We start from the raw sequence: 27,987 nt of genomic DNA, 5'->3' as shown, positions 1-27,987 counted from the left end.
TTCAAGTAAAAAAGGCTTATTGGGACAAATCAAAAAGATGGATTTTTAATTTTTTAAGTTGAGATGGCTGTGTGTTTTGGTTAAAAATATTTTCCTCCGACGCGCGTAATTCCCCGGCTCATCGCCAGGTGTCGCTGTTGGCCGTGGAGTGTAGCTCAGAAACCAACCATGAAGCGTCTCGCTGTCAAGTGGCGAGGAAAAATGAAAAGAACGAGAGGCAGCGCAGACTGCCTCCGCTTCTGTAGCCGCTTTGAGCGTGTTTCTCAGCGTTACGTAGAGCAGAGCGTGCTGCCGGCGGGGGTTTCTTCTTCCGTGTGAAGCACTGGTCCTGCGCTGTCGACGGCTCCATCACAGCGTCGGCTGTCGGTCTGCTCCGTTCTCCCGTCTCTCGGAGCTAGCTAGCTGGCAGGCAGCAGCTCCAGCGACACCTCAGCTGGAACAAGGACCCTGACGTCTCTGGTGTTTACGCCCCCATTAACTCATCGAGGTAAGAATTGATTAATATCAGAATGTGTCCCTTTTTTTTACGGCTTCCGTGTCGACGACTATTTAATATAATTTTTTTAGCTTTAGAGTCGTTAGTGTCATCTTTGACGCCCGTTAACTGCAACATCTGTACGCTGGCAGCTGCTAACGTTAGCCGAGCTGCTTGACTCAAGAGAGGAGTTAGCTCGCTGCCACCGCAAACAACGGTGACATTCCCTTCAATTTGGGCGAGAAAGATGCCCTTTTTTAGTATTTTAATGGTTAAAATCAATTTAACAAGTCTTTAAAATCGCAAGTTGGCGATTATACTGCCAAAATAAGCCAAGTGTTGCGCTGACAGCGGCTTATAGTTGGTATGTGGTTCCTTTTTTAATGTTTATAGTTTGGGGTTTTAATAGTCGCACGTTTTGAATCTAATGTCTTTTGAGTTGTTTGGTGCAAATGCGCGAATCTAAACTGAATGTGTGCTATATTATTATGTAACGATAGTTCAAAAGAGGAATGTAAATTTGCATAATATTCTTCCCCAGAAAAACTGTCATCAGCCTACATTCAGCGTTTAGGTTAAATTGGACTGTTTCTAGATATTAATCATAGGAGTTCTTTATGGTTTTGACGCTGCAACTTTTTAAGGACTTTTGTACACCTTTAGTACCAGTAACTAACTGACTGGTATCATTTAACCAAGTGCCTACATGGTTGTGCTTTATTTTATTTCTTCCCATGGACTCCCTGTAGGTCAACAACCAAGTGACAGAAGACTAAAATGCTCTTTTTTATGGTCAGATGAGACGGATGACACAATCTGAAAACATTTTTGTGTGTGCAATTATAGGATAATGAGAATTCAACTCAAAACCAGGATATTGACTAAATTCAGCAAATAGGTTTTGTCCATGCTCACTTTTTGTATACACTTTTTTCAGACCAGGGAAATACGAAACATTATCTAAACTTCATGGGAACCTTGATAACTTTTCCCTTGCTCGCAAGAACGCCATATTTGACTATACAGCCAATTTAGCACTTTGCATTGTCTTTGTACTGAAATGTGTTATATAAATTTGCCTTGTCTTGCCATTGGGGAAACAAACTGCTTGTTGTATCGGCATACATTACTTTTACTGAGGTAAGTTTTAAGTAGGATGTCTGGTGAAGAAGCTGACATTTTTTTTCTTGTTTTTTTTCTTCAATATTCTTTGTGTTAAAAAAATGTATATCACATCTAATAAGTGTGTTCAAGCCATAGATTATTACTTTACTGTTTTAGATTAAAACAATTGTAACATGTTTAATTTGTTTTAGATATTTTTTTTTGTATAAAAAATGTGAAGCTGCAGTTTATGTACCATGATTACGAGATTTAATCTACCACCCCGCTGTAGGTTTATAAAACTATATGAAACTAAACCACGAGGGATCTACACCAGAACGTGATTATGTAATAACTTTGAAGATGGCTTAAGTTTTCAAACCTGAGGGTGGAGGCTCAGTTTAGGCAAATTTGAGAATCTCATGGTATTTATTGCCCTAAGTTAAAAAAAAAAAAAAAAAAAAGATTTGATTGCTTTCATTGGAAATAAAAAGCAAGCAAATTCCTACTGTTGATTTAATAATCTAACATTAATAATTACAGTTAAAACTATATTTTTACTTCCTGGTTTTGAGACAATTCTGCTTCTCGCCCATTGACAGCTGGAGAAAGACGTGTTAAAATATGGATGGATGGGTTTTGAGACAGATTTAAAATAAACTATAAAGTCAGCTAATTTAGTTCAAGTGCTTTTTTTTATCACTTTACCCTTTTATAGAGTAACTCAACTATAAGAAGTTGATGTTAGCTGGCAAATGGGTGGAGCTATTCGATCCGGTAGCCAACCTGCAGCTTGTCATCTGTAGCTAGAAGAGAATTATCTTAATAAAATGAATGACTTACACTGTGTTTCAGGGCCAGAAGTATTTCTAACAGAAGAAATTGTCTTTGCTGTAGGCAAGAAAGAAGTGTAGGAGTCTTCTATCAGCCAGCGGACTGACAAGTGTGAAGTAACACGTGGGGTAGGGGCATCACCGTGCTATTTTATGCCCCAGATAGATGTATAGATAGCCAGAGAACTTTCCCCTTGCGGTACTCCATTTAGTTTGGCATCTCATTATTAGTTGTCTTGCTAAAAAAAGCAAATTTAGTTGTTTCACATTGGCACCAGCAGCATGTTTGGCCTCAAACAAAATAGACACGTTCCATAACCATCTCTACCTCAGAGGGAACGGCTTTATATTCTGACTGCATAAACGAATGAAACTCAAAATTGTGAGTAAATTTCACTACATTCTTTTTTTCTTTTATTACACTTAGTCTCACACTGAGACCAGCCTGCCAGCTCTTTTGCAGAGTACTTTAAATCGTCTTTTTTTTTTTTTTAGGTCATATCTTTGTCAGATGTGTGGCTCTTGTTTTGAGAGCCCCCATATGAAATGTACTGGTAGGTAACCTTGGGAGTCACTCTACCAAGGAAAAGTGAGCGGCTCCCAGTCCGAGCAGAGCTTTTGTCACTCTGAAGTAATTGCTGCTCACGCCATACTTTAGCACAGAGTTATTGGGTAGAACTCATAATCCAAATGACTCTCATTCCCCTTAATAGTTAAACCCCAAACTCAACAAGGTGGTAAAACCTTCATAACTTAAAATGTAAACTCTCTAGCAGATGAACAGCATCTGAATATGTTGTCATCTCGTAACAGGAAACAAGAAAATCTAACACTGACACATGTGCAATCCACCAGATGATTTTCCTGCTGTGTGCCAAGTTTTTAGTTATTAAGTCCTTTTAGCAGTCAACGTGATGCATAATACTAAAATGTGGTTCAAGTATACAGGAAAGCCTAGACAACTCTTGGGGACAAGAATCCTGTAACAGACTGGCTGCTTAAAAGGAAATAAGAAATGAATGCTGGTGTTTTGGATGAGAAACCATTTACAGCACACTGTAGAGAGCACTTATGGCATCACGGCTAATTCATGTAGAGAAGTTGTCAGGAAAATGTTAGCCTGCCCGTAAAACACAAAGAGCTTTTTCCAATTTACTATAAACGGCGATAAAGCTTAAATACGAGTAATTTGTAGCCTGTTACTCAGACCATCAGTAGGGAAATTGGTATGAAGTGCTTTTTTTTTTTTTTTTTTTTATACAGATTTTTTTGTAATGAGATAAAACAAAATGATTCCAAATTTGTTGGAGGCTTTTCGGTCCGAGTTGTTTCTTTCAGCACATTTGGCAGCATTAACCTGCAGAGAGGACCTAGTCCACTGAGTGAGATGCAGGTGTTAGCTGGAGACCTGATTGATTCTCACACCCAGTTTTAACTAGTATTTCTCTCCCACTCTCCTTAACAGGAATGCTTTTATACCTTTTTGCTACATTGGAAAAAACACGAGGAAAAGAATTTAGTTGGAAGCGTTTCTTTTAGTGAAATTTAAAAGGGCGGCATAGAAAAGAGCAAATTTGGACGTAGGAGGGAAAAATTAGGGTATATCAAATTTAATTAAAAATGTTTTTAAAAAAAAAAAACTCTCAATTTGACAAAAACAATTAGAATGAATTTTTACCTGTTTGCTTCGAAGTGGACTTGTATTTTTTACTTCCTGTGGGGAAAAAAGCATCCTGTTTCGGAAACAGTATTTCCACACACAAGGATATAGTCAGTCGTTTGCACAATGGTTTTAAGGTCCTGATACTAATACTAGTTTGATGCTTCTGTGCTAAAATGATTTAGAATTTCCTTATCTGTGAAACTGATACCAAAGTATAACTTTACAAGATGCTCAACATTCCTCATTCTAACACGGTGGGGAAGACTGCGCTTTTTGGTAAGCGCTCTCATAAAATTAAAATTTTTTTTTATATATATATTTATTTCCAAAACCCCCAAAAAAAGGCCCAAGCCAAATGGGGGTTGGTAATCACTGGCACTGTTATTTTGGGGGTTGAAAAATGTGGGGACCCCTGCGCTAGATGAGTATTATTATTGTGTGATCGAATGATTTTGATAATGGCAGAAGTGTTTAGACATTTGCCACAATTGAGTCGCCTCCAATCAGGAATCAAGAATCCTTCTTGTCATGATGTTACCACGATGACATTTCTGATGAGACTGGGGAAACATGGCAGGAAACGTTGTGTCAAAGCATGTAGAAATAATAGCAGAGATACACGTCATCTAGTTCCCCATGTTACATTTATTCAGTAACTTACTTTTAAAAAAGGGGATCTTTATTACTTTGTAGGTGAATATAGAAACCTGAACTTTGTTCAATGTTACATTCAGAGGTTCTTCAGTATTTTTCCTGTTTTTATACAAGATATTACAGATCAATAGGCCCCTTTTATGTTTTCCATTTAAACATGAGTGCATATAAAAGTCCAACCTTTGGTCCCATTCAGGATATCTATAAGCCACCTGAGGCCTACAGTATGAGTGGCAGTTAAATTGTTCCTAACCCGTTTTCCTACCCTTGTCTGATAACCTTATGGTTAATATTCAGATAGTTGATAGATAAAAATAAAAAAAGTCAAAAGTCACTCATAAATGCCTTTAAGATACTTTAACATACTTATTTATACTCCTATTATTAATGCTGTGGCTGCCTAGCATATTCCACATTAAACAAAGGTACTGCTGCTCTGCATAGTTTCCATTTAAGAAAACAAGGCTCTTATTTTTGCTGGAGCCTTGGCCCCCCTTTGTGTTCCTGTGGCTCGATTCAGAGATAAATGACTGGCAGGCTTCTCGGCCGTGCGATAACAACTGCACTTAAGTTAATCTAGGAGATCCTTTCCAGCATTTACAGCAGCTTATCTCCGGCACGGCCCCACTCACCGCTGACACCGATGCCCCTGGGTGGCGCTTACTTGAAGCCCGGGATGCTCCTCTCTGCTCCAGATGGCCCCGTCTTGTACCGGCGTGTCTACAGGACGTTGTCTCAGTCATAATTAATGCTGTACATAGCCCTGAGTCGGAGCCACACCACCACCACAGGCTGCCATAAGACCTGCTTTCCTCTCCCCTCGTGGCCAGATTGTCCAGGTCAACTCATGTGACGTTGTGTGTAGGAGACATCTGGAGCTTGACAGCATCTGTTAGTGTTTTACAGGACTTCACTCTGACCTCAGACCTAATGCCACCTGAAAGTGGCATTAGGTCCTCCTCGCCTCATTCTTCAGATAATGAGCACACGAGAAGCCGACTGGACTTGGAGATGGAAATTCTGGTCTTAAATTATGCACAAACCCCCCCCCCCCCCCGAAGTCCTCATTAAATGCTGTAGAGATAATAATTAATCGTGTTGTGTAACTGACATCAAAAGCTTACTCAAATGTTTGCTCCTTCAGATGCATCACTCTGCATCTGCTTACCAGAGCCGAAACCGCCGCAACTAGACGTGTTCGGATGAATTAATTAGCGCATTAGAGGGCGTGTGTGAAGAAGTCAAGACTCCATTGAGGGTCCAAATGAAAACCGCAATGTCTGCTTATGTTTAATTAGGTGTAAAGCATTATTTTTTTTTTTTTGAGATTTAAAAGCTCCGGTTTGCGATACTCCAGCTCCGTAGGTGGTCAGGCCTTTGCGATACATGTTATTAGAGACATGCAGGTTTATGAAAGGATATTTGTTAGCCTGTGTAAACCATACTGTCGTCTAATTTACTTGATGCCTCTTACTTTTGAGTTCATATTCCACTTTGCAGCTGCTTTGTCTGGATGGCCACACCTCAAGAAACGAGGAGCTCACAAAAGACGGTGAAAGGAAAGGAATCGTGCTTCAGACGGGGGATCTGTTACTTCCCACAAGGGCTGCAAAGTTTTAGGAAAACATGCAAAAAATTTGGGGGAATTTTTTGCCATAACGATATGACTTGTGATAAACAAACATGTAATTAAACAGTGTTAATGGCTTTCTGCTTTCAAAAAGCAAACATGGCCCCCAATAATAAGTCCGTCCAGCTACGGCTAGAAAAAAGATTAAAATGTAATATTAGCAACTCAAAAATGTTTTATAGAAAAGGTTGTTTCTGGCTGGCATCTGTTTTGGCATTGAAACAACTTAGTTGTAGTTTCTTAATGTCTTTACCACAATAAAATCAATTTACCTCCTAAAACGTTAAACTCCAAGTGTGACTGGATCCATGGTAATTAAATAATTAACAAACACTTATTGCAGTCTAGGCCAGTTGTTCTCAATTCTGGTCCTCTAACCCTGACTTTATATAATACTTTATATAATAATAGGAAATAAAGGGCCGATTAACAGCTTTCTGCAGCTCTTCAGTGGTATGCTGAGGAAGGTGTTGCAATCGTTTATACTTTAGAATATTTAGCAATGTTTTAATGAGCCTAACCAAAATCGTTATGCCAGTCTGCATCAAACTAAAAGTAATATGTTGAATGCAGCACCTCGGGGGCTGAGAATCCTAATGCACTATAACTTTGCTTAGGATGCAAATCATTATAAAACTATGAACTTTATCCATGTTAACAGGAAAAAAAGGACCATTACAAAACTCACAAAATGTGATTAATTCCCACTAATACAACGCCTCCATACTTTCTGACAGCCCAGAGTGTAAAACGCAGAATAAGGATTTTATTGCAGTAACATAGTTCCACAATGGAAAATATGATCCGGCTGGTTTTTGGAGGTTTTCTACCGCCCTTTTTTAAAATATGATCCAACTAATAATAAAATAAACATGGCGGAACATGACATTCATGGACTGGTTGAAGCACAGTTTTTAACCAGCCACTTTCAACCCTTTGCAAGCGGCTATTTGTAGGAAGAAGAAAGCCGGCGTTGAGGGAAAGCTGAAATTTTGATAAGAAAGCGAACCTGACCTTTGCTCCAAAATTATAAAGCGGTGTCTTGTCAGCGTTTGCAGGCAAAAAGCAACCCATAGCTGCTTAAAATTACAAGGCAACTGGCAGCAAGTCAGTGAAGCATGAATTAGCAGCGTGAGTCTAGATTAAATTGTTAATAAGATGGCATAAAGTGGCCTTTTAGAGGAGAGGAGGCAGTTACAGCTTCTCGGCACAGCCTGGATTTTATACATCTACCACTATAATTCATTTGTTTTGATTTGCCCTTATTTATAACCATACGCCAGAAAACAAATGGTTCCTCCTACAGTGCTGTGAAAAATGTCCATGTCGCCTAGAACATTTTATCAAAGAAAATGTAAATCGAGTAAACAGAAATGGCAGCTTTTAAGATGATTTTTTTTATTAAGGCACAAAGATCTGTCTTCTTTTCCCCCTGACACATGTTGGTGTACCACCATGTAAGGGTGGAAAAAGTATTTGCACCCTAAAGCTAATAAGCGGCTGTGCCACTCTCAGTAGCAGCAGGAGCTGTCGACTTTCCTGGATCATCTAAATGTTTGTGGACGAACGTAAACCAGGCCTTTGTGTCCTTTTTAATCAACCGTGGTTCTGAGTTTTGAAGTCTCCCGTGGATCCAGTTTTGTCCAGTCTCTCTCTTCCTGTTCCTGTTAACTAACACAACGGAGGTCTGCATTAGATGTCATTCTGAGTTCTTGTGAGACCTCCCGGATGCGTTGACGAGTCGACGGACCCTCGGAGTAATTTTGCTAGCACCGGTGTTCTGTCGGTGCGGCGGACCCTGTCAGAATAGCTGCTCGTTAAGGCCTCGCTCTGTCGGTGTAGACTGTTTTATCCAAACGGCATACGTTTGAGAAGCGGTGTGCTGATGGTGCTTGTTAGAAAATACAGTTTAATGAAGGGGGGTGCAGTTTTGACAGATTTAGTTTCATGAAGGGGGAATGCCATGTCGAATTTGACATGTTTAATCTCCGTCAGTTTGTGGAGGAAAGTGCTAAACTTTAATAACTCCATCCAACACTAGAGTGGAGATTGGTTTTCACAGGAGATTAAATGATTTTATGGCTCCTTTAGCTAAAACAGTTATAGAAAGCTTTAGTTTACGTTTCTTACAAGGCATGCCATAAAGCAGTGTGTCATTAATGTGCAGTATAATACACATGAACCACTCGTAGTTGGCGGATGCGCATGTTTTATGGGAATGAATCAGTTTCTCAATAATCAGTTCTAGGTGCTGCTTGTAAAGTAAGATCAGGTTGATTTGGAGAGGTTTTTTTTCTCTCAATGTGTTCTAATCATCCTTTTGAAAAGTGAGGTTTGTTGTTTTTTAAGATTATCTTTGATTTTAAAAGTCGTTTGATTTGGAATATTTAGGCGACTCCTTGTCAGAAATAAATTAATGTGTAAGGGAGGAAGGGATCTGTGTAAGTGAAAGTCTAGCTTGTTTTTGACACGTCCTTTCGTGTTTTGGAAATTCTTTTTTCTCAGGCATAATTGGCCTTGAGGCTGCAGTCTGATGGAGGAGCGGTTGTCTAGGTCTGTGAAGAGGCGCCATGTTTCCTTGTCATGTAACTCCCTGGCACTCTGCTGAGTCCTCGGCGGCCTGCGCCAGTCATGCACCGTCAGTGCAACAACCTCTCCCTGATCTGCTGTGCAGCTGTCCCGCTCCACCTTTGAACGCCCACTCCGACACGCCGCCCCCAGACCCCATGGAGTCCCTCATTGTGATCACGGAGTACGAACCCAGTCATCCACCTGGAGAGGCCGGCGAGGAAGAGGTGAGGTGAAGCATCCGGATTTACGTCGGTTAAAAATGATAAAATGTGTAAATATTCCTTTAAAAATAGGAAATGAAAACCAATGTGTCGTCAGGTTGAAGAAATGGACAGCTCTGAGACGCCCGAGCCCGCGTCCTCGGCAGCGGCACCTTTCCGGACTCCGTCCTGCGACCTGCTGTCCCACGCAGTTGGCCGGTCTGAGGTTCTGCTGCCTGTAAGCCAAGAGCAAAGGGGTAGATTAAGTTTGTCGGACCGGAAGCTCTCTCTCCAGGAGCGTTCGCACAATGCCACCTCGCCCTGCAGCTCCCCTGGACTTAACGGGCGCTACATTTACCCGTCCTTACCTTACTCTCCCATCACGTCGCCCCACTCCTCTCCACGCCTGCCCCGCCGGCCCACCGTGGAGTCCCACAGTGTCTCCATCACAGACCTCCAGGTATGATGCCGCCATTAGACTGAAGCCAATTTAAAGCAATTTCAGAGTCAAAAATTCAGACAATCTTTATTATCGGCTTGTTATTATGGATTTTTTAATTCACATTGCTTTTGAGCTACAGGGTGCCTAAACATTCGTTAGCATTAAATACCAGTAATATGAAAGAAAAGACTTTGCAAAAACGGGGTGGATGGATGGATTGACGGTTAAATGGTCGGTTGATGGATCCATTTCCAGGCTGTTAATGAAATACGATATTAAGAAGTTAATATTTCCAGAATCTCATTTTACTCTGCCGATTAACGAAGGTAATATTTACCCAGGTAAATATCCTCATACTGTTCAATAGTTCCTCTCTTTAATTATATGGGGAAGAATGAATGGAAAAGCAGTACATTTGAGATCATAACATCACAATAGTAAATTTTTATATATAATCTGTAGTTTTACTGTATTCTCTGAGGCATGAGTAAAGCATCCGACATGAATGGGCAAACGGCTGCTGACACAGAGTAATTCTCTGAGGTGCTCTTCTTTAACATCTGCTAGTGTTAAGCTGAACTCTCGCTGCGTATCTTTAGAATTACTTGTGCATTTCTTCTTAAAGCAGCAGCACCGGTTAAGATCAAGCTTTGGACGCGCAGGTAAGGTTTTTATACCCAGTGAATGTAGCTGTTAGACATAGATGTGGGTAGTACATTGTTTAGTGCTACGTCCTGCAAAGGTTCTTTCACATTAGAATCAGATTTGGGTTTGAAAGTGTTACGTAGTGGAAAAAGTTATGTTTGTTAAGGATTTACGTTACAAAGTTGTTGTTTTTTTTTATTAAGTAAATACTTAAGTAGACTGCATAGGGGTCTGTTTTACCTTCACTAACCTCCTGTGAAGGTAAAACAAGTGTTTGGTTGCATCTGCTTAGATTTGTAGCTGTGCTATGACCCATACATAAAGCTGTTACTCCTCCTATGTCATATCCACCTCGATTTTAATCTCAGATTTTTAATTATTTCTCATGCTAAACGTAAATATATATGGATATGGACTAAACGCATAAACATACGGTACTATCCGAGGTGCTGATATGTCCATATATGGATAATATACAGAACAATCTGATCCAATATGCGGATTTTCCCATATGCTGTCTGTATATGGGACGCACACAGACTTATCACTGCCTCGGATTGTACCGTATCCTTATGCTTTCAGTCCACCTTATTTCCATTTAAATAAGATTTCTTTGAAATCAAATAAAAATTCATGGCTACGGCGTGCTGTCTGAGCGGCTTAAGTTGTCTTGACGGAAATAAAAAGGGAAAATAGTACCTCCCTTTGTGGCCATCGAACGTACTTGACTTTGTTTGACATTCTGAAGAGAATCAGATTTAGTGCAAATATCCAAGAAGCCCTCTACCTAGAATATATAACCACTGATGTTTCTTCTGAAAAAGGGGGGGAAAAGAAACGTTCTTTTCTTGTTCTCTCTCTCTCTCTCCTCTAGGACTGCGTTCAGCTCAACCAGTACAAACTGAAGGATGAGATCGGAAAGGTAACATCCGAGACCACTCACTGATTGCTCCCTTTCAGCGAACTCTTCCACTTCCCTTTCTCCTCTCCGCCTACTGCGTGTCTGTCAAGTAAACGCACATCAGCGAGGACGTGCAGTAACAGCCTCTGATATGCTCTCTCCCGGCTGTCCTCGTTTCCCAAACTCTGTAAACCACCCGTCCATGAGAGAGTTGGAAGATGGATGAGAGGCTGGTATAAATAGTGCTCTCTAAGGATTGCGCAAGGCTTAGTGGATGATGGAGGGGGGGGGGGGGGGGGGGGGTTAGATGTGTGCATGGTTTAGATTGTTAGTATTGTTGAGCAGGACGATACTGTGCTGTGGGTTTCATCACATGGACTGGATGTCTGTAGTCTACCTGTACTGCTGCATTTAGTTGATGCTCTGGATCCACTGCAAAAACGGAACTAGAAATAAGTAAAATGTTCTTAAAATTTATGTATTTGTCCTTGATTTGAGCTGGTAAATAAGATGATTTGCCAATGGAATAAGAATTTTGCACTTAAAATAAGAACAATTCATCTCAATTATCTTATTTCAAGTGAAGGATGTCTAATTATCTTATTTTAAGGGGTCAAAATACTCATTCCATTGGCAGATAATCTTATTTACCTGCTCAAATCAAGGATAAATACACTAACTTTAAGAACATTTTACTTATTTTTAGATCAGTTTTTGCAGTGGACTCTTGTTTGAACTTTTCTATTGTCTTATTCTCTATTTTTTTTAAATTTGCACTTCATTTTAGCGGCTGTTTTCTTTGGTTTTCTGGAAAACGCTCCGTGGTGGGGTTTTTTTTCCAGCGAAAGGCGATTAACAAATAAGCTTTACTTACTAATTGAAGCCATTTAGGATCCTTGGAGAGACTCCTGCAATGGAAGCGTCTGTGGGATGAGCTCTGTGCTACCCCTCCATGCTACAATCTGCTCCCCCAGCAGGAACCGAGTCTGCTCTCTCTCTCTCTCTCTCTCTCTCTCTCTCTCTCTCTCTCTCTCTCTCTCTCTCTCTCCTGCTCTCTCTCTCTCTCTCCTCTTCTCTCTCTCTCGTCTCTTCTCTCTCTCTCTCTCTCTCTCTCTCTATCTCTGTCTCTCTCTCTCCTCTCTCGCTCCATCTCTCCTCTCTCCCTCGACTCTTCTCTCTCGTCCTCATCCTCTCTCCCTCTCTATTCTCCTCTCGTCTCCATTCTTCCTCTCTTCAACTTCCTCCTCTCGGTACCTCTCCCCTGATCTCCCCTCTTCATCACTCTCCTCTCTCGAATCTCTCTCTCTCTCTCTCTCTCATCTTCTCTCTCTCTCTCTCTCTCTCTCTCGCTGTTTGTTTTGTTGTGTATGAATTTGTCTGCTCAGACCTCTAATTGGGCCCACTTTCTGCACAGTTTCCTGTGTGGGGGCGGTGGGGTTGGAGCCCTGCGCGGGAGGGAGGGAGGGAGGGGTGGGCGTGATGGCACAAACCAGATCCAGTTTCCTTAATTAGCCTGGAATCAAAAATGAAAGAGCGATGGAGAGATGATTTGAATTTCTCTTTTCTCACGCTGAAGCAGCTGGTGCTCGTTCAGCGCGGGCTCACTCACCGCAGCTTGTGTGTCGATGCGCATGCGTTTGCTCTTGTGAGGTTTTCTACATATTAATAATGTTTTATTTTGTGTGAAAAGTGCTTTTTAGTTACTGTTTCTTGTCTCGTACGCAGGGCTCTTATGGTGTTGTCAAGCTTGCGTACAATGAGGATGACAACACATACTACGTGAGTATTGTGAATCCCACTCCCACAGCCGAACTTTACAATAACGATCCGCCTGTTGTCTGTATGCGTGATCTACTTCTGTGGCAAAGTTCAGAATGTCGTTTGCTCTTCATAATTATTACTCATTAAGCTGCATGACAGTGACTGAAAATGGTATGGGGATTGTTTTAGTGATTTCACCCATGTGACAAAGCCCACATGTCACAATTGGTGATTATATCGCTGTTATAATAGCTGAGCGGATTGGCAGATGAATTGTCTCTAAGTACAGTGCCTTGCAAAAGTATTCATACCCCTTGAGTTTTTTTGGGGGGGGGCTCTAACATGTTACATCAGGACTGGTTTAGTATTTTATATGTGGATTTTATGTGAGAGATCAACACAAGTCTATAATTGTGAAGCGCAAACTAAAGGAAACATGGTATTCAGCAGTGTTGTAGTACTCGAGTCCGAGACTCGAACTCGAGTCCGAGTCATTAGCTAAATTTAGAGACTCGTGACTTGACTTGGACTTGCGCACTAATGACTCGAACTTGGACTCGGACTCCTACATTCAGATCATTCTGACTCGGCAATTGAGAAAAAGACTCGACTTTTTTTATATCATTAGGCTATAATTTTAATATGTCATTAGAATATTATTTGGTGTATGATTTTAATATCTAAATGTCGTACTGCGCACGTGACGTCACCATCTCATGAGCAACGCCCCTTGCTGCTAAGGTTGGGCAAACAGTGTGAGAGCGCAAGTAGCAACCAGCCGTTACACGTGCAACAGATACAAGGATATGACCGATTTAACAGCTGTTAAACTTTCACAAAAGGATGTCCAGGCGCCCATTTTACTGGTAGAACTGTGGAACAACATACCAACGTTCAGTTCAAACGATGGATTGAGTGTCGAGGGCTTAGAAAGACTGGAAAACTGGCCAAGTTGATAGGAAGGTAAGTTGTTGTTTTTCTCCTGCTCGGCGTTCATGGCGTCATTTGCAGTTTTTTTTCTGTTTGTAGTCACCGTCCAGGAATCGGTATAAATTTTCCGGCCCGCCGAACAATTTAGTCCGGCCCGGTGGCCAAATGCATTATCATTATCCAACGGCTGTATCTCCTCGCTGCATCGACCGATCCACACCAGATTTGTTGTGAGTCATGGGGGAACGCTGCCGAACGCGTTTGTGGGAATCGCCCGGTGGACGGGCGAGGAAAATGCGTGACAGCATCTGCGGTGGCGGGCGGCCGGCAGTGCGCGAACCCAGCCGGCCGGCCGGAGCCGCGGCGGTGGCCAATAGGCCACCGTGCGCTGGGCTGCGAGGGCCGATCGACGCCGCTTGCGGCTTTAACATCCTTCATATGCGGCCTATCAGCGTACCTCGAGTCGCTGTTGCGCGTTCCATAACAACAATGTTTAAAAACCATGGTTAGGAGACGTCTTAGACTTGGAAAAAGCAGTAGTTACAGCGAAAGAGTTATTAGTGCAATGGAATGTTACTGCTTCATGTCATACATCACACGTCAATAGTGACTCGACTCGGACTCGACTCGGATGAGTAGTGGACTCGACTCGGACTCGACTCGGATTTTTTTTTTAATGACTTGGACTTGACTCGGACTTGAACACTGGTGACTCGAACCTGGACTCGGACTCGAGACATAGTGACTTGACTACAACACTGGTATTCAGTGAGGCAAACTAAAGCCACCCTTTCATCTCTTTGTCAGATTGGATAGATAGTGTCAAGGAATATCAAGTTTTCAAGTCCTGCCACAGATTCTCTGGATTTAGGCATCGATGTCACAAATGAAAAGGCATTGATCATAACGATCCCGTCGTTATGATCAATGCGAGTCTTATGGATACAGATTTTAGTGTGGTAAATGCTAAAAAGGAAAAGAAGACAAAGGGAAAAGTTGTGTTACAAAATATGTAAATCTCATGTTTTCCTAATATTATTCAGCCCTAAATTTAGAGTTATAGTACTGCTGGAAGTGTCCTGTAGCTTTTACCAGGTATTCTCTGAGGATACCCTGCTCCTGATAAGAAAAATCGTCCCCACAGCACAGTAGTTACGTTTTCATTGACAAAAGTAATTGGAATAAACGGACGATCGGAATAAAAACGCGTCATGTAAACAAGCCAATCGGAATATTATGATCGGATTAAGCTCAACCAGAACGAAATTGTAATCCAAATGAGAGTGGTGGTGTATGCCGGTTGATAATCTGCATGTAAACGCTTGTCAGGATCAAATTATTCCCAATGTGGCAAACTGACCTGAGTGCGCATGTGCGGCCATCGTAAACGTGACGCATTTCTGCGTTGATGAGGCTCCTGATAAAACCTCTCTGTTTGTAAAAAAAAAAACATTTGGCATTTAGACAACAATTCTTATTGCGACATTGCAAGACAGAACACTGTAAAAATAAAAATAAAATAAAAATCTAAAAGATAAGAGCTCAAAATTGTTGCTTACTGAGTAACGTTTCAAACATAATTAGAACGTTGTGCTAAGCCTGGGCGCGCGGAAGACAAACGAGCATGTATAATACTGCTTTGTTTGCTATTTTTTGTTTAGCAAAGATGGAAGTACTACTTCTGTTTTTTTTTTTTTTTTTTTTTTTTTAAAGGAATTTGATATGTTTGCATGTCAGAGTGGTTCTGTTCTGAATAAAGCCAGGTTTGCATGTAAACATGGCTCAATCTGCCGCCACCTTGTTTTTACCACGGTGTTGTGTTCATAGTTAATCATTTATCCATCCATCACATGTACCTGCCTGTACCTGCAGGGCCATGGTCTGGATGTTTCCTGTCCAGCAGTCATTAGGAGGTACACCCTGGACAGGTTGCCAGTCCATTGCAGGGCAACACAGAGACGCACAGGACAGACAATGATGCTTGCACACACTAATGCCTAAAGGCCACTTAGACAGAAATATGATCCTAACAGTTTTTAGACTGTGGGATTAACCCAGAGTACCTGGACAGAATCCCTTCTTGCACACAAAGAGCATGCAAACTCTCGTGTGCTACAAGTCCACCTTGCAGCCCAAGTGGTCAGAAGGTGTCTCAGCTGACAAAACTACTGTCTTCCATATTGTTGCATGTCTATCGCACAAAACATACAGAAAACCTATAATTCGTTTTTTGAGAACAAATTTAAAAAATTCAATGGGTTTGAATACTTTTCCAAAGCTCCCTTTTAGGACACTCTGCTTGCTAAGAATCCCCTTTGAGTCTAGCTTGTGTAGTCATTTGTTCTGGTAGCTACTGAGAAACATTAGTTGCCACAACCGCACAAACGATTTTTAAGGTAGAGAAGATTTATTTTATTTCCTGTAGATTCTGCGACTGTCATCTGTACAGTAGGTGTATGAGTGGGCAGCAGCATCTGACTGTGCAGTATCTAACTCTCTTTTTTTTTTTTTTCCTGCCTCTTTGTTCATCTTTTCTCTGGATCTCCTGCCCACTGGGTTCTCCCACCCCCCTGCCCTCCTTCCTATTCTCCGCTAAATTTAAACCTATTTCCCTCTGGTATAGGCCATGAAGCTGTTGTCTAAGAGGAGGCTGTTGAGGCAGGCAGGCTTCCCACGTAAGTCCAGAGCAGTGTCTTTAACTCTAAAGTGGTAGATAAATGATAAAGCTCACTTGTCTTTTTGTGTCTTTTTTTTCTAATGTCTTGCTGTTCACTGATTACCGCTTTCTCCTACATCAGGGAGACCACCTCCTCGTGGAACTAGAGCAGCCCCTGAGGGTCCCGCTCAGCATAAAGGGCCACTGGAACGAGTTTATCAAGAGATAGCCATTCTCAAAAAACTAGACCATCCCAATGTAGTTAAACTAGTAGAGGTTTGTAATCTTATAACATATAGTTGATCTGTTTAAATTAGTTTCACAGTGCTGTAAACTTTTTTTTTTTTTGCAGAGTTACATCTTGTAGATCTTCAAACAAATGTTAATATCAGACATGAATAATATGAGTAAATACAGAAAAATAATTAATAAAAGCCAATTTCATTTAGAAGACAAAAGCAGTCCAAACCAATATGACCCTGTGTGAAAATACGATTGCACCTCTTGTAAAATCATTATTTTACTATGAATAACCACATTTTATTGACAGCAAGAGCCAAATACTGCCTGACCTCCGGGATCAAGGAATCGCTTATACAGGCTACAATTACTCAAACAGCAACAAATTATGAATGTCAAGGTCTAAACTGAAATAAACTTACTGACATCTGTAGACTGGCTTAATGTACATCTGGAAAAGACTACAAAGCCATCTCTAAGGTCTCTTTGGGACTCGAGTAAATAGTGCTATTTTAATGATTTTTATTTTACAGTTATGTTTATTGGTGAATTGTGGCAATTTCCTTTGTATCTATTTGTGTCAAAAATCTAATTTTTACTATTTATAGATTTTCCCCCTCTATATTTTGGCTTGACATTTTGATAATTTCCCACTTAGTTACAAATCAAGCTGTTTTTTTTGTATTATATTCTATTCCTGTTTGTTGAACATATCCCAAAGCATAAATGCTGGTTACATTGTAAACTGAGCATTTCTAAGTTGCAGTCAAATTAGGCTGAAAAGGGGCCTGAATAATTACTAAAACCTGTTATACAGGTCTAGTGGAATAAAAATCTAGTTTAAGGGAGGGAGACAGACAGCAAAACAGTTGGATGAACCTATTTTCAAGAAGCTTAAATGCGTTTAAAAGGACCTCTCCAACTGTTTTATTGCAGAAAATAAAACACATGTTTTGACTGATCAAACTCCACATTTAGGTACCGTACGTTTATCATTTGATAAAAAATGATGAATGAAATCACTCGTGGTATGTTTATTTGTATTTATATCAGTCCTTATAAAACACTTTTCATCTAGAGTTTCTGAATTTTAGAGTTTAGATGAACTTATTAGCGGTCCCTGGTTAGAAATACGGATATGAATAATACCGGTTTCAAAACCTTTTCCTGTTACACTCTTCTCATACATACAACACAGACAAGTTTGGCTGGTTGGAAATACTCCTGGTCACAAAGAATACGGCCAGGGATGGTGCAGAGACTTAGGGAGATTCCCCCATTATTCTCACTTAGGTAATCCTGATTTAAAACTACATTTAACAAGCTCCAACTGGTTTGCAAGCTATGTTAATAAAAGTAATTAGATCAAACTAAATGTTTTTCTTTCAAAAAGTTAATACCTTGATACCAAGAAACACTGATATATTTTAACACTAGCTTAGCATACTGTGAGTGTGTCATACCGTCTAATGTCTAACACACAGTGATAAGAATTATGAGAAGTAAAAGATCATTTCCAAAGCTAACTGTGGGAGAACCGTGTTTGGGAGTGACACGAGACAAAAAGCACTTTTTGTCCTCATATCACAAACATTAATATGCGGAGCGCGCTGAAATCTATTACAGCTTTAATTGTAGCCTTGCGTTTTGGTCAAATTAGACTAAAATTGAGCTTTTAAGCAACAATCCCTGCAGGTGGGCTTGGCACAAAAAGAATCAATCTAACATAATGACAATCTTTTATTGTCACTATGTTACCATAATGAAAATTTGATGAGACACCAGCTCAGGATTCACACATAGCACACAAATTCAAACAAGACATAATGTTCAAAATAGTTGAATGCACTGACGACACTTCCTGAGAAGCTAAAAGCGTGCAAATAGCCCCTAGCCTCTGATGAGGTTTAAATAGTTGCGTCAAAAAAAGACAGTTGGCAGTCATTTTGCAGAACGGTGTGAATTACTATGCAATCGCTTGAATGTATCGGACAAACATTCCCGGAGAAGTTAAACGTATGCAAATAGTCCTTAGCATCTGATAAGATTCAAATGTTTGAGTTATTTAAATATCATCAGATGCTACAGATAAGTATGCGGAAAAGCACCTCATGCCCACTGTTAAGTATGGTGGAGGATCTCTGACGCTGTGGGTTTGTTTATCTTCCTAAGACCCAGGTATCATGCCAGAGTACAGGTCACCATGACCTCCTCCGAGTAACAGGACATTTTAAACCTACTTGTGGTCCGTTTTGTTAGAAAACTAAAATCACGGGGTCTTTTAATAGAATATTGATCCTGGCAAAAATCAACACAGAAATAGTTCACCATACTCCCTTGAAGTCTCAGTCTTCACACCTAAATAGAAATCCTGTAAGGTGAGTTGAAAGGAAGAAAAAGTAAGAGGGTTTCTGGCTCTAGATGATTTAGAGAGATTATGCAAACAGGAAGGCCAAAGATACTTCTATCTGTGTGCGCCAGTTTTAGGAAATGTAATTGAAAACCAGTAGGTGCTGAACTGTTGGCCAAAAGGGGGCTGTACTTTACAGCTGGAGTGGCAATAAGTGTGGCACCACTGACTAAGAAAAATGATAAGATTTTGGTTTAAATTTAAATTAAAAGTAAGATTATATAATATTTTCAAGTTTGACCTAATGATGCTACTGCAATAAAAGTATTTTTGCACATCTTTACCGATAACTGTTGAGATCGTAATGTCGCACCTTGAAACAGAAGTGTTTCGTCAACACTGCTGTTCAGTTTTAACTTCCCAGGCAGCAGTTTACGTGAAATTGCTCGAGATTCCAGTGCATGTAACTGAAAAAAAAAAGATGAGGCTTTGTGTGCTTGATGTGTGTGTTTGCATTTAACACTCATTTCCTGTTCCCCCACGCTGTGGTGCCAGGTTTTGGATGACCCCAGCGAGGACCATCTGTACATGGGTATGTTCTGGCCAATCCGTCAGTGTTCAGACTACAAGCAGACATAACACAGTTGGTTTTTACTAAAATAAAGCCTATTCAAGCATCATCATTATTTTTTTTTTTTAATCAACGTTTGCGGTATGATAGCCTTTTAGGTGTTTGTTTACTTACAATTTTCATCTCTTTTATTTGCCACAGTGTTTGAGCTGGTGAAGCAAGGGTAAGATAAGCCTCTTTTATGGCAATGATTGTATGACTGGAATGGACTCAATCTCATTAGTTCTGACTGCTAATAGTGTGTGTGTGTGCCTGTTATTGTGTGTTCAGGGCTGTGATGGAGGTGCCAACTGATAAACCCTTCAGTGAGGACCAGGCCCGTTTTTACTTCAGGGATCTGCTGAGAGGAATCGAGTACTGTGAGTCCCTCAGACCTCTCATAAATATTTTTTTTCACACTGCAAAAAGGGTTCAAAAAGTAAGTAAAGTTTTCTTGAAATTAGTGTATATGTCCTTGATTTGAGCAGGTAAATCAAAGGATCTGCCAATGGAGTGACTATTTCTACCCTTAAAATAACATAATTAGATGATGGAGATGATTTGTACCTAGTGCCAAAAATCTTATTCCATTTGCAGATAATCTTATTCACCTGCTCAAATCAAGGGCAAATACATTAATTTCAAGACATCTTTACTTACATTTAGTTCCTTTTTAAAGTGCATGTAATGCAGACAATCATGAATCCCCTTTCTGTCAAAATGAATCTGTCACAGGGATGTATTATCCTTCTTTACATATGTCTTCTTATTTGTAGGTAAAATAAAAGGTGTGAAGACTCGTCCATGTCTCGGTTTAGACTATTGCTCTTACTGTATCATTTGGATGTTTTTACTTCCTATGCTACCCTGGCTTTACAAAGTTCTTCACAGGAGCTGTTCTTGACTCCAGCCACCCACGAAGCTCATTTCACATGATTTTTCTGGCTACTAATGCATTCCAGCTCAAGAGAAGAGCTTTTACACACGTGTTGTCTAGGAGACTGTTACCGGGAAGAAAGGAGAGGGAGGGCATTACGTCTAGAATAAAAAAAAAAAGAAAAAGAAAAAACTCTGGACTTATCAGAACAATCATACCCAAAGGAAAAAAAATGTTTTCCAGTAAATATTTTGCTGAAATTTAAACATATGACAACAAATATCATTATTTTTTTTTCACACAATGAGCAGGAACAATGGCTGTTAGTCTTTCAGACGACGATGATGATTGTCCAGAGATTCTTCAGGGTCTCCAGATCTCTTTTCTCGTGACTCGCAACTACTATCCTATGCCGCTAATAGTCTTACCGTCTTGTGGTTTCAACAGTGCATTACCAGAGGATCATCCACAGAGACATCAAACCCTCTAACCTGTTGGTGGGAGAAGATGGGCACATCAAGATTGCAGACTTTGGTGTTAGTAACCAGTTTGAAGGGGCTGACGCCCTGCTAACCAGCACGGTGGGAACACCTGCCTTCCTGGCTCCTGAAACACTTTCTGAGACCAGAAAAAATTTCTCTGGGAAGGTGAGGCATTCTTAGTTGGTAGCTAGTGCCATCTGGAGGCAGAGTTCAAAAATGCAATACAATAGTGTTGGTTTTTCATAGATTTTCTTTTCTATTCACTGGTTGACCTGGCTTTAAAGCATTTGTTATTTTTCTTTTCAAAGGCGTTGGATGTCTGGGCTATGGGAGTGACGCTTTACTGCTTCGTCTTTGGCGTGGTGAGTGTGTGTACTGAAAAAAAAACGTGGAGACTCCTTTTCCCTTTAATAGTTAGTCGAGAATGCAAGACTGACAGTTCAATTAATTTGCATATTAATTGTCTCCACAGTGTCCTTTTATGGATGAGCGCATCCTTAGTCTACATCAAAAGATCAAAACCCAACCTGTGGTTATACCAGAACGGTACGTTTCAGTGGCGGTTTATGTACCTCAGAACATTTCCTCCTGAACTTAGGCTGTTATGTTATTCACTCAACCACCGCTGTTTATTCTGAAGTTCTGTGTTGCTGTTTTTCCTCCTTGTGCCAACAGTGCCGAGATATCAGATGACCTCAAAGATTTGCTGTTGAAAATGCTGGACAAGAATCCAGAGACCAGGATATCAGTGACACAGATAAAGGTGAAGACTTTCTAAAGTCACCAAACCTGAGAAGACCTCCTTTAGTTATGATTCCCAAATCATTTAGTTATGATTCCCAAGTTTGTTGTTTTGTTCAGTATTTGTTCTTCATTTTTGTTATAGTTGTATGTTAAAATGTATGTTTTCTTCTTTGCAAATTCTCTAAATATGTTTTTGGAAACAGAGAAATGTTCAAAGTTTTTATATGTAACAGGCATTTTCAGAAATATGTTGTTTTGTGATGGAGTGTATTTTAATTTGATAGGATTAAGGGACTCTACACTTTTAATGCTATGCTTTTAATAAAGTTATCATCTTCTGACCAGACGACATGACTTGTTATAAAAGGCAGGACATTTGGCCTAAGTCTTTAGTCACATCCTTCCTCTCTGCTCATGGCTAAAACTCCATAAGCACAAATATTTCTTGTCAAAAATCTGTTTTTCTGTTCAGCATGAAGCAAACCCTCTTAGTAAGGGATGTCTCATTTGTCTTGTATGTTATATGATACTTTTCCTTTAATATGGATGATCTTCCCAGTAACTTTTCACCGTCTTACTGCGTCACCATTATCTGAAGTAGAAAGAGTTACCGTATTGCCTAAATTACTCATTTAAATAATTGACTTGATCTGTTTTAATCACGTTCACAGATGTATAACATCAAACAGCTTTGAGACCTAGTCTCAAAGATTTACAACCTCTCTGCGGGGGAGCCCAGTCTTCAGCACAGCGGCAAATAACCACTTGTGGAAATGAAAGCAAATAAAATATAAATGCACTCGCCGTGCATTAGCACCCACATTTTTACCAACAACTGTGCTACATACTTTATAGTGAGCCATGCATTGGTTGTCTTAAGCATAGCCGCAGTGAATGGAAGCAGCTGAAAGTCTAAGTTTTCTACACTTAATGTTTTTAAGATTTAACTGCAGTACAAGTGTCAAAACGTTATTCTGAGGGCAACATCTGTCTCTTACCTCAAACTCAATAATAATTTTTGTCCACATTTGTTTTATCTAACATCTTTGTAAATTGATGTACAATCACATGTCAGTTTGTTTAACTCACCCCATTGTAAAGGCATAACCCCACCTCCAGACACATTTTGCAAAAATGCCACCAAAGTGGGCGGTTCCAAGACACACGGATGAGCGGGGAAAGGTTTAAGCGGAGCTTGTTGCTGCAGTGGTCAGGATGAGGGAAAGTGACCTGTTGAAACATGGAGTGACTACGGCGACATCCGGTGGTTTAGCCACAGAACTGTCTTTTGAGGTGGAGGATTTTTCACTCCCAAACCGTTTGAAGCAATAGGAAAATTCAACAGCAATAGCCACCGTTCAACCCTAAGAGTGCAGGACAAAGGTGGTTTTAAAACAAATGTTTCAGAACTAAACAAGTTCACATTAAAATGTACATAAAAATGCACAGTAACATTGAAGTAACACCCTTAGGCCCAGGTTATACAGTTTATCTGCAAAATCAATTTTTAATTTGGGGTGAGTTATCGTGGGCAAAACCATGCTGTTGGAAAGTTTGGAGAAGGCAGTTATTGATTTCATATATAGATCTGCAGACATCAGCAGAGGAGGTCTAAAAACTAAAAAGCGTGTTACTTTTATCGCTCATAGCCATAGCATAGCCATATCATGAACAGTGTTGTGTTCTTGTTCCTTAGCCTTGCGTTTGTTCTCTTGAAGCCAGGAATCTGCTCAAGACTGACGTCTAAAGCAGAAATAATTATTCAATAATACTGGCAAGAGGTGTTGCATACAGAGCCACTGTTTTTGGGTGGTTGAGGAGAGCCCTCTTCTCCTATTAACCAAATCACAACCAATTTTCCTGAAATGATGGATCTTTAAGAAAAAGACAGCTTCCTCCTTATCAGTTTTGTTTAGCTAAGAAGCCACTATACAACCACCTCCGCTGAAAGGCGTTTGTCGTGCTTTTCCATTTCAGACTACATATCGTTAGCCTCATAGCATAATTGACTAAGTCAATTAAGTCAATTGTGCTATGAGGCTAAAAATATGACTTCATATATGGAAGTGCAGTTCCTGTTTTATGAAGGCCGGCATGTTTATACAGGCTCTCACAGAGTCATACAAGTGTGAATTAAAAAATACTTAAGCGCTTTGAGCTACAGCACAAACGGCAGTTGTGCAATATTTACACAGTCCAAATTTGTAGCTTGTTTCGGTACTAAAAACGGTTTCCTGTAAAAGTATTCTTACATGTTCAAAGTGTTTACTTATATCTTTGTTCTTGTACGATACATTAACTTAGGTCTAACACTAGTCCCTTTGTTGTGTCCAGGCACATCCGTGGGTGACGAAGCACGGTGCTGAGCCTCTTCCTCCTGAGGATGACAGCTGTTCACTGATTGAGGTCACGGAGGAGGAAGTGGAGAACTCTGTTAAACACATCCCAAGCCTGACAACAGTGGTGAGCTTCTCTGTTCATTATCATTAGCAAAAGGCAATAGCCCCTAGCATATATAACTGGCGCTTTTTAAAGAATCAGGTAAAAATTATGTAGATTTATGTAAAAAAACATTGTTAAAGCTGTTTAATATTAATCTCACCTTTCGCATAATCTCTGGACTTCTGCATTGTTTATTTTTACTACATTTTACAGATCCTGGTCAGAACCATGTTGAGGAAGCGCTCCTTTGGGAATCCCTTTGACTTGAGCCGGAAGGAGGATCGCAGCAGTTTGTGCGCTTCAGCGCAGACGTTTACGTGAGTATTACGTGAGGTGGGGAGTGGTGGCCTAGTGGTTAGAGCATAGAGCTTCGGTCCCAGAGGTTCTGAGTTCAACTTCCACAAGCTGCCATTCTGGGTCCCTGAGCAAGACCCTTAACCCCCAATTGCTCCCCAGGCGCCGCACAGTGGCAGCCCACCTCTCCCCAAGGGGATGAGTTAAGATGCAGAAGTGAATTTCACCATTGTGAGATCAATAAAGTTCTATTATTATTATTATTATTATTATTATTATTATTATTATTATTATTATTATTTTATTTTTAGTAGTAGTAGTAGTAGTAGTAGTAGTAGTAGTATTTAAAGTGTAACTCATCCCCGTACCAGAGTCTTACTCTGCCCAATCTTATACTTGGAAAAATGTGGCAGCATCCAGTGAACCAGGAAACATGCAGGGGGGCTGGGCATGGTCTGGGCTTCCAGTAAAAGTTTATTTAGCTAACAGAATGCTAAGCTAATAAATCTGAAAAATCGATTGAGAAACCGCAAAACTCAACATTCAAACTCCAACTTGCTACAGAGGCACAAGATGGAGCAGATTTTAAACCCCACAGCAGCAGAGCTGCTGATACGTCAGTTTCTCCGAATGAGATCACAAAAACTTTTGAACCAATAGCAGTATTGATTCAAAATTCAATGCAAGGCCTTCGTTTAAACCTAGGAGAGCGCCACACTGACGGTTTTAAACAGAAAAGCAGGATTTAAACAAATATGCAGTAAATTGTCAAAATAATCACCAGGATATGTAGACAGTGCAATAGAACAACAATGTTAAGTTTATTAGCAAAATAAAGTTGATTTGGGGGTAAGATGCCCTTGAAAGGCCACCCTAAAGATACTATGACAACATCTGGGCTTGTTGTGCAATTTGGTTTCACCATAACATTCTTTCAAAATGCTGCTGTTCTGTTCTATCTCAGATAGTATCAGTAGTTAATTTCAGCAATCGTTGGTCGGCCGTCATTGTTATGTTCAAGCGAGTTCAGATAATTCTGTTTTTCATTGGAGGCAGAAGATGTCAGGAGTTTTAGGATGAATCTTACAGGGTTACTGTAATGTACTGTCTCTAGATTGATGGGTAGCTTTATCTATTGTTGCTGTGATGACTACAAAATATTTCAGGATTGTTTCTAAAACCATCATTGGGAATCATCTGCTTCACCTCTTTTCCCATAGTAGGCAAAAAGGTAGTGCGTTTCATGTTTTAGGCAGATTTTGATTTGTTCAACTTTTTCCTTAAATTGAATAAGAAATTAATAAGTAACATTTAAGTTAATCTTCTTGTATGAAAATGAAAACAAAATGAACTAGTTCTTGGTGTAATTTACTTTATTGTGTTATACAGAGTAGACAACCACACCTTAATGTAATCCAGTATTACTGAAGCCTGTTTTGCTGCAATACTTAATTTTGGTGTAAATGTGTAAACTGTTACCATGTGATTTTAATGAACAAGGCACTTTTCATCAAAGTAAACAGAGTTTTTGTAAATGTATATTTTTCTCCATTATATAGTTCTTTTTTTTTTGTCCTGTTTTTTTTTTTCCCTTATTCACAAGCTTCATTTTTTTTTTGCTTGAGCTTTAATAAAAAGAGGCAGAGTAGCACTGAAAAAGCATCAGCTCCCTGTCTCTCTCCCAGTGTTTATTTCAACCTGAGTTCAAGCAGGTCACAGCGTCACCTAGAGCTGCCAACATTTTTTACTAAATCCTTGAGGCATCGTTTCCGACTCGGCTCTTAGGCACTGTCAGTCTTTTAATGTTGTCAGATAGTGGTGTTATAAGCACTGTGCTGAACTCCTGGGTTTTGCCACTGCTGGTACTGATCCGTTACACTGAGGCATTTGGGCAGGAGCACTTTCTATGAAGAAAACAAAACAAGGAGAGCAGCGTTTAAACACTGCAGCATATAACCAGGAGTCTTAAAACTTGCACCCGTGAGCAGCTAACCCTCTGATGGAGAAATTCAGCTAGAACAAAAGTAATACATATTCTATATACAGTTTGTTGAAAGGGCGAAAACTTGATCTGTAGTTAGTTTCAACCCTTTCTTCTCTGGAAACTAAATTTGCACTGTGGTTTTCCCCGTGTGCTTTAGTCACAATCAAGTCTGTCTTCAGTTTAATTAAATTTTATTTGTATAGCACCAATTCACAACACGTCATCTCAATGTGCTTTACAAAGTCAAATTCAATCAAATCATACAGATAGATTGGTCAAAGTTTCACATCTAAGGAAACCCAGCAGATTGCATCAAGTCTTGACAAGCAGCATTCACTCCTCCTGAAAGAGCGTAGAGCCACAGGGACAGTCGTCTGCATTGTCCATGACTTTGCAGCAATCTCTCATACTGGGCGTGCATGAAGCGACAGTGGAGAGGAAAACTCCCCTTTAACAGGGAGGAAATCCTCCAGCAGAACCAGGCTCAGTGTGAACGGTCATCTGCCTCGACCAACTGGGGGTTAGAGAAGACAGAGCAGAGACACAAAAGCACACACTGATCCAGGAATCCTTTCTATATTACATGGTAATAGCAGATGACCTGCCCTCTTGGATGATGTCACAGCTAACAGAACGCCCGAACAGTAGAAGAATTCAGCAGAGTGAGAAAAATAGACCCTGATGTCCTCCAGCAGCTTATAGCAGCATAACTACAGCGTTAGCTCAGGATTGCATTAAGTAGCCTTTTGGGTGGTAGCTTCGATTTCCTGAACAGGGCTTTAAAATCGTTTCCTTTGTTACTTGGTTGAGTTGCTGATTCTCTGTTGTTGTCACTCAGGAAACAAGAGGCCGCTGATGGCGTGAGAAGCATGGACCTGCCCTACGTGGGAGAAGACGAGACTCTTTCCTGATACGAACAGCGTTTTATGCACACCGATCTCTTCCTGCCTGTAACTGCACAACACGACACCCCTTTACTCTTTTAAACCGACCGTCAACTCTTATGGACGTCACCTTTTACGTTGGATGTGAAGAATTTTAAAAAGAAGGGACTAACTCATGAACTGAAGCACTTTGGTGGCGATCTCGTGACAATGATTATCTCTTGTACAGCATACCTTTGGGGTTTGTGACGGTCCTCTGTGAACCTTCCAGGGGATTAACCCCCGTAAAACATTGAAATGACTCCTTTCCCCCCCCACTCAACCTACACTTCCCGCCCTCCTGTCCCGCATGCATTTATAGTCTCAGCATGCCTCGTCTCAGGCTTCAATGGTCCAGTTTCAGGTTTTCAATGTAGTTTCATCTCTAGTTTCCCCTCCTTGTTTTTACTTGACAAAGCGTTCAGGTCTACTGAGCTGAGGAAAAAAAAAATGGGAAGGTTATCTTCACCATCACAGCTGACCTTCTCTTTGGCAGGAGTACGCCTCCTGTTTGCGTGGCAATGTCCAGTTTTGTTACATATATTTAAGTATGTACAGTTTACCAAAAAAAAAAAA

General features: G+C 40.4%; 1 protein-coding gene across 1 annotated transcript; it reads left to right on the top strand.

Annotated features, from left to right (window-relative positions):
• Positions 1-149: 149 nt before the first annotated feature.
• Positions 150-27,987, top strand: LOC118563869 (calcium/calmodulin-dependent protein kinase kinase 2-like). The gene is made up of 17 exons (XM_036139816.1): positions 150-487; positions 8,865-9,154; positions 9,249-9,590; positions 11,092-11,139; positions 12,844-12,897; positions 16,433-16,484; positions 16,608-16,741; positions 19,611-19,647; positions 19,828-19,849; positions 19,957-20,045; positions 20,990-21,189; positions 21,333-21,386; positions 21,497-21,570; positions 21,700-21,787; positions 24,103-24,231; positions 24,424-24,527; positions 27,327-27,987. The coding sequence occupies exons 2-17, from the start codon at positions 8,930-8,932 to the stop codon at positions 27,397-27,399; spliced, it is 1,725 nt and encodes a 574-aa protein (XP_035995709.1). The 5' UTR covers positions 150-487; positions 8,865-8,929; the 3' UTR covers positions 27,400-27,987.

Source organism: Fundulus heteroclitus, chromosome 8, assembly GCF_011125445.2.
Source record: "Fundulus heteroclitus isolate FHET01 chromosome 8, MU-UCD_Fhet_4.1, whole genome shotgun sequence".
Taxonomy (NCBI): domain Eukaryota; kingdom Metazoa; phylum Chordata; class Actinopteri; order Cyprinodontiformes; family Fundulidae; genus Fundulus; species Fundulus heteroclitus.
This window is presented reverse-complemented; position numbering and strand designations above follow the sequence as displayed.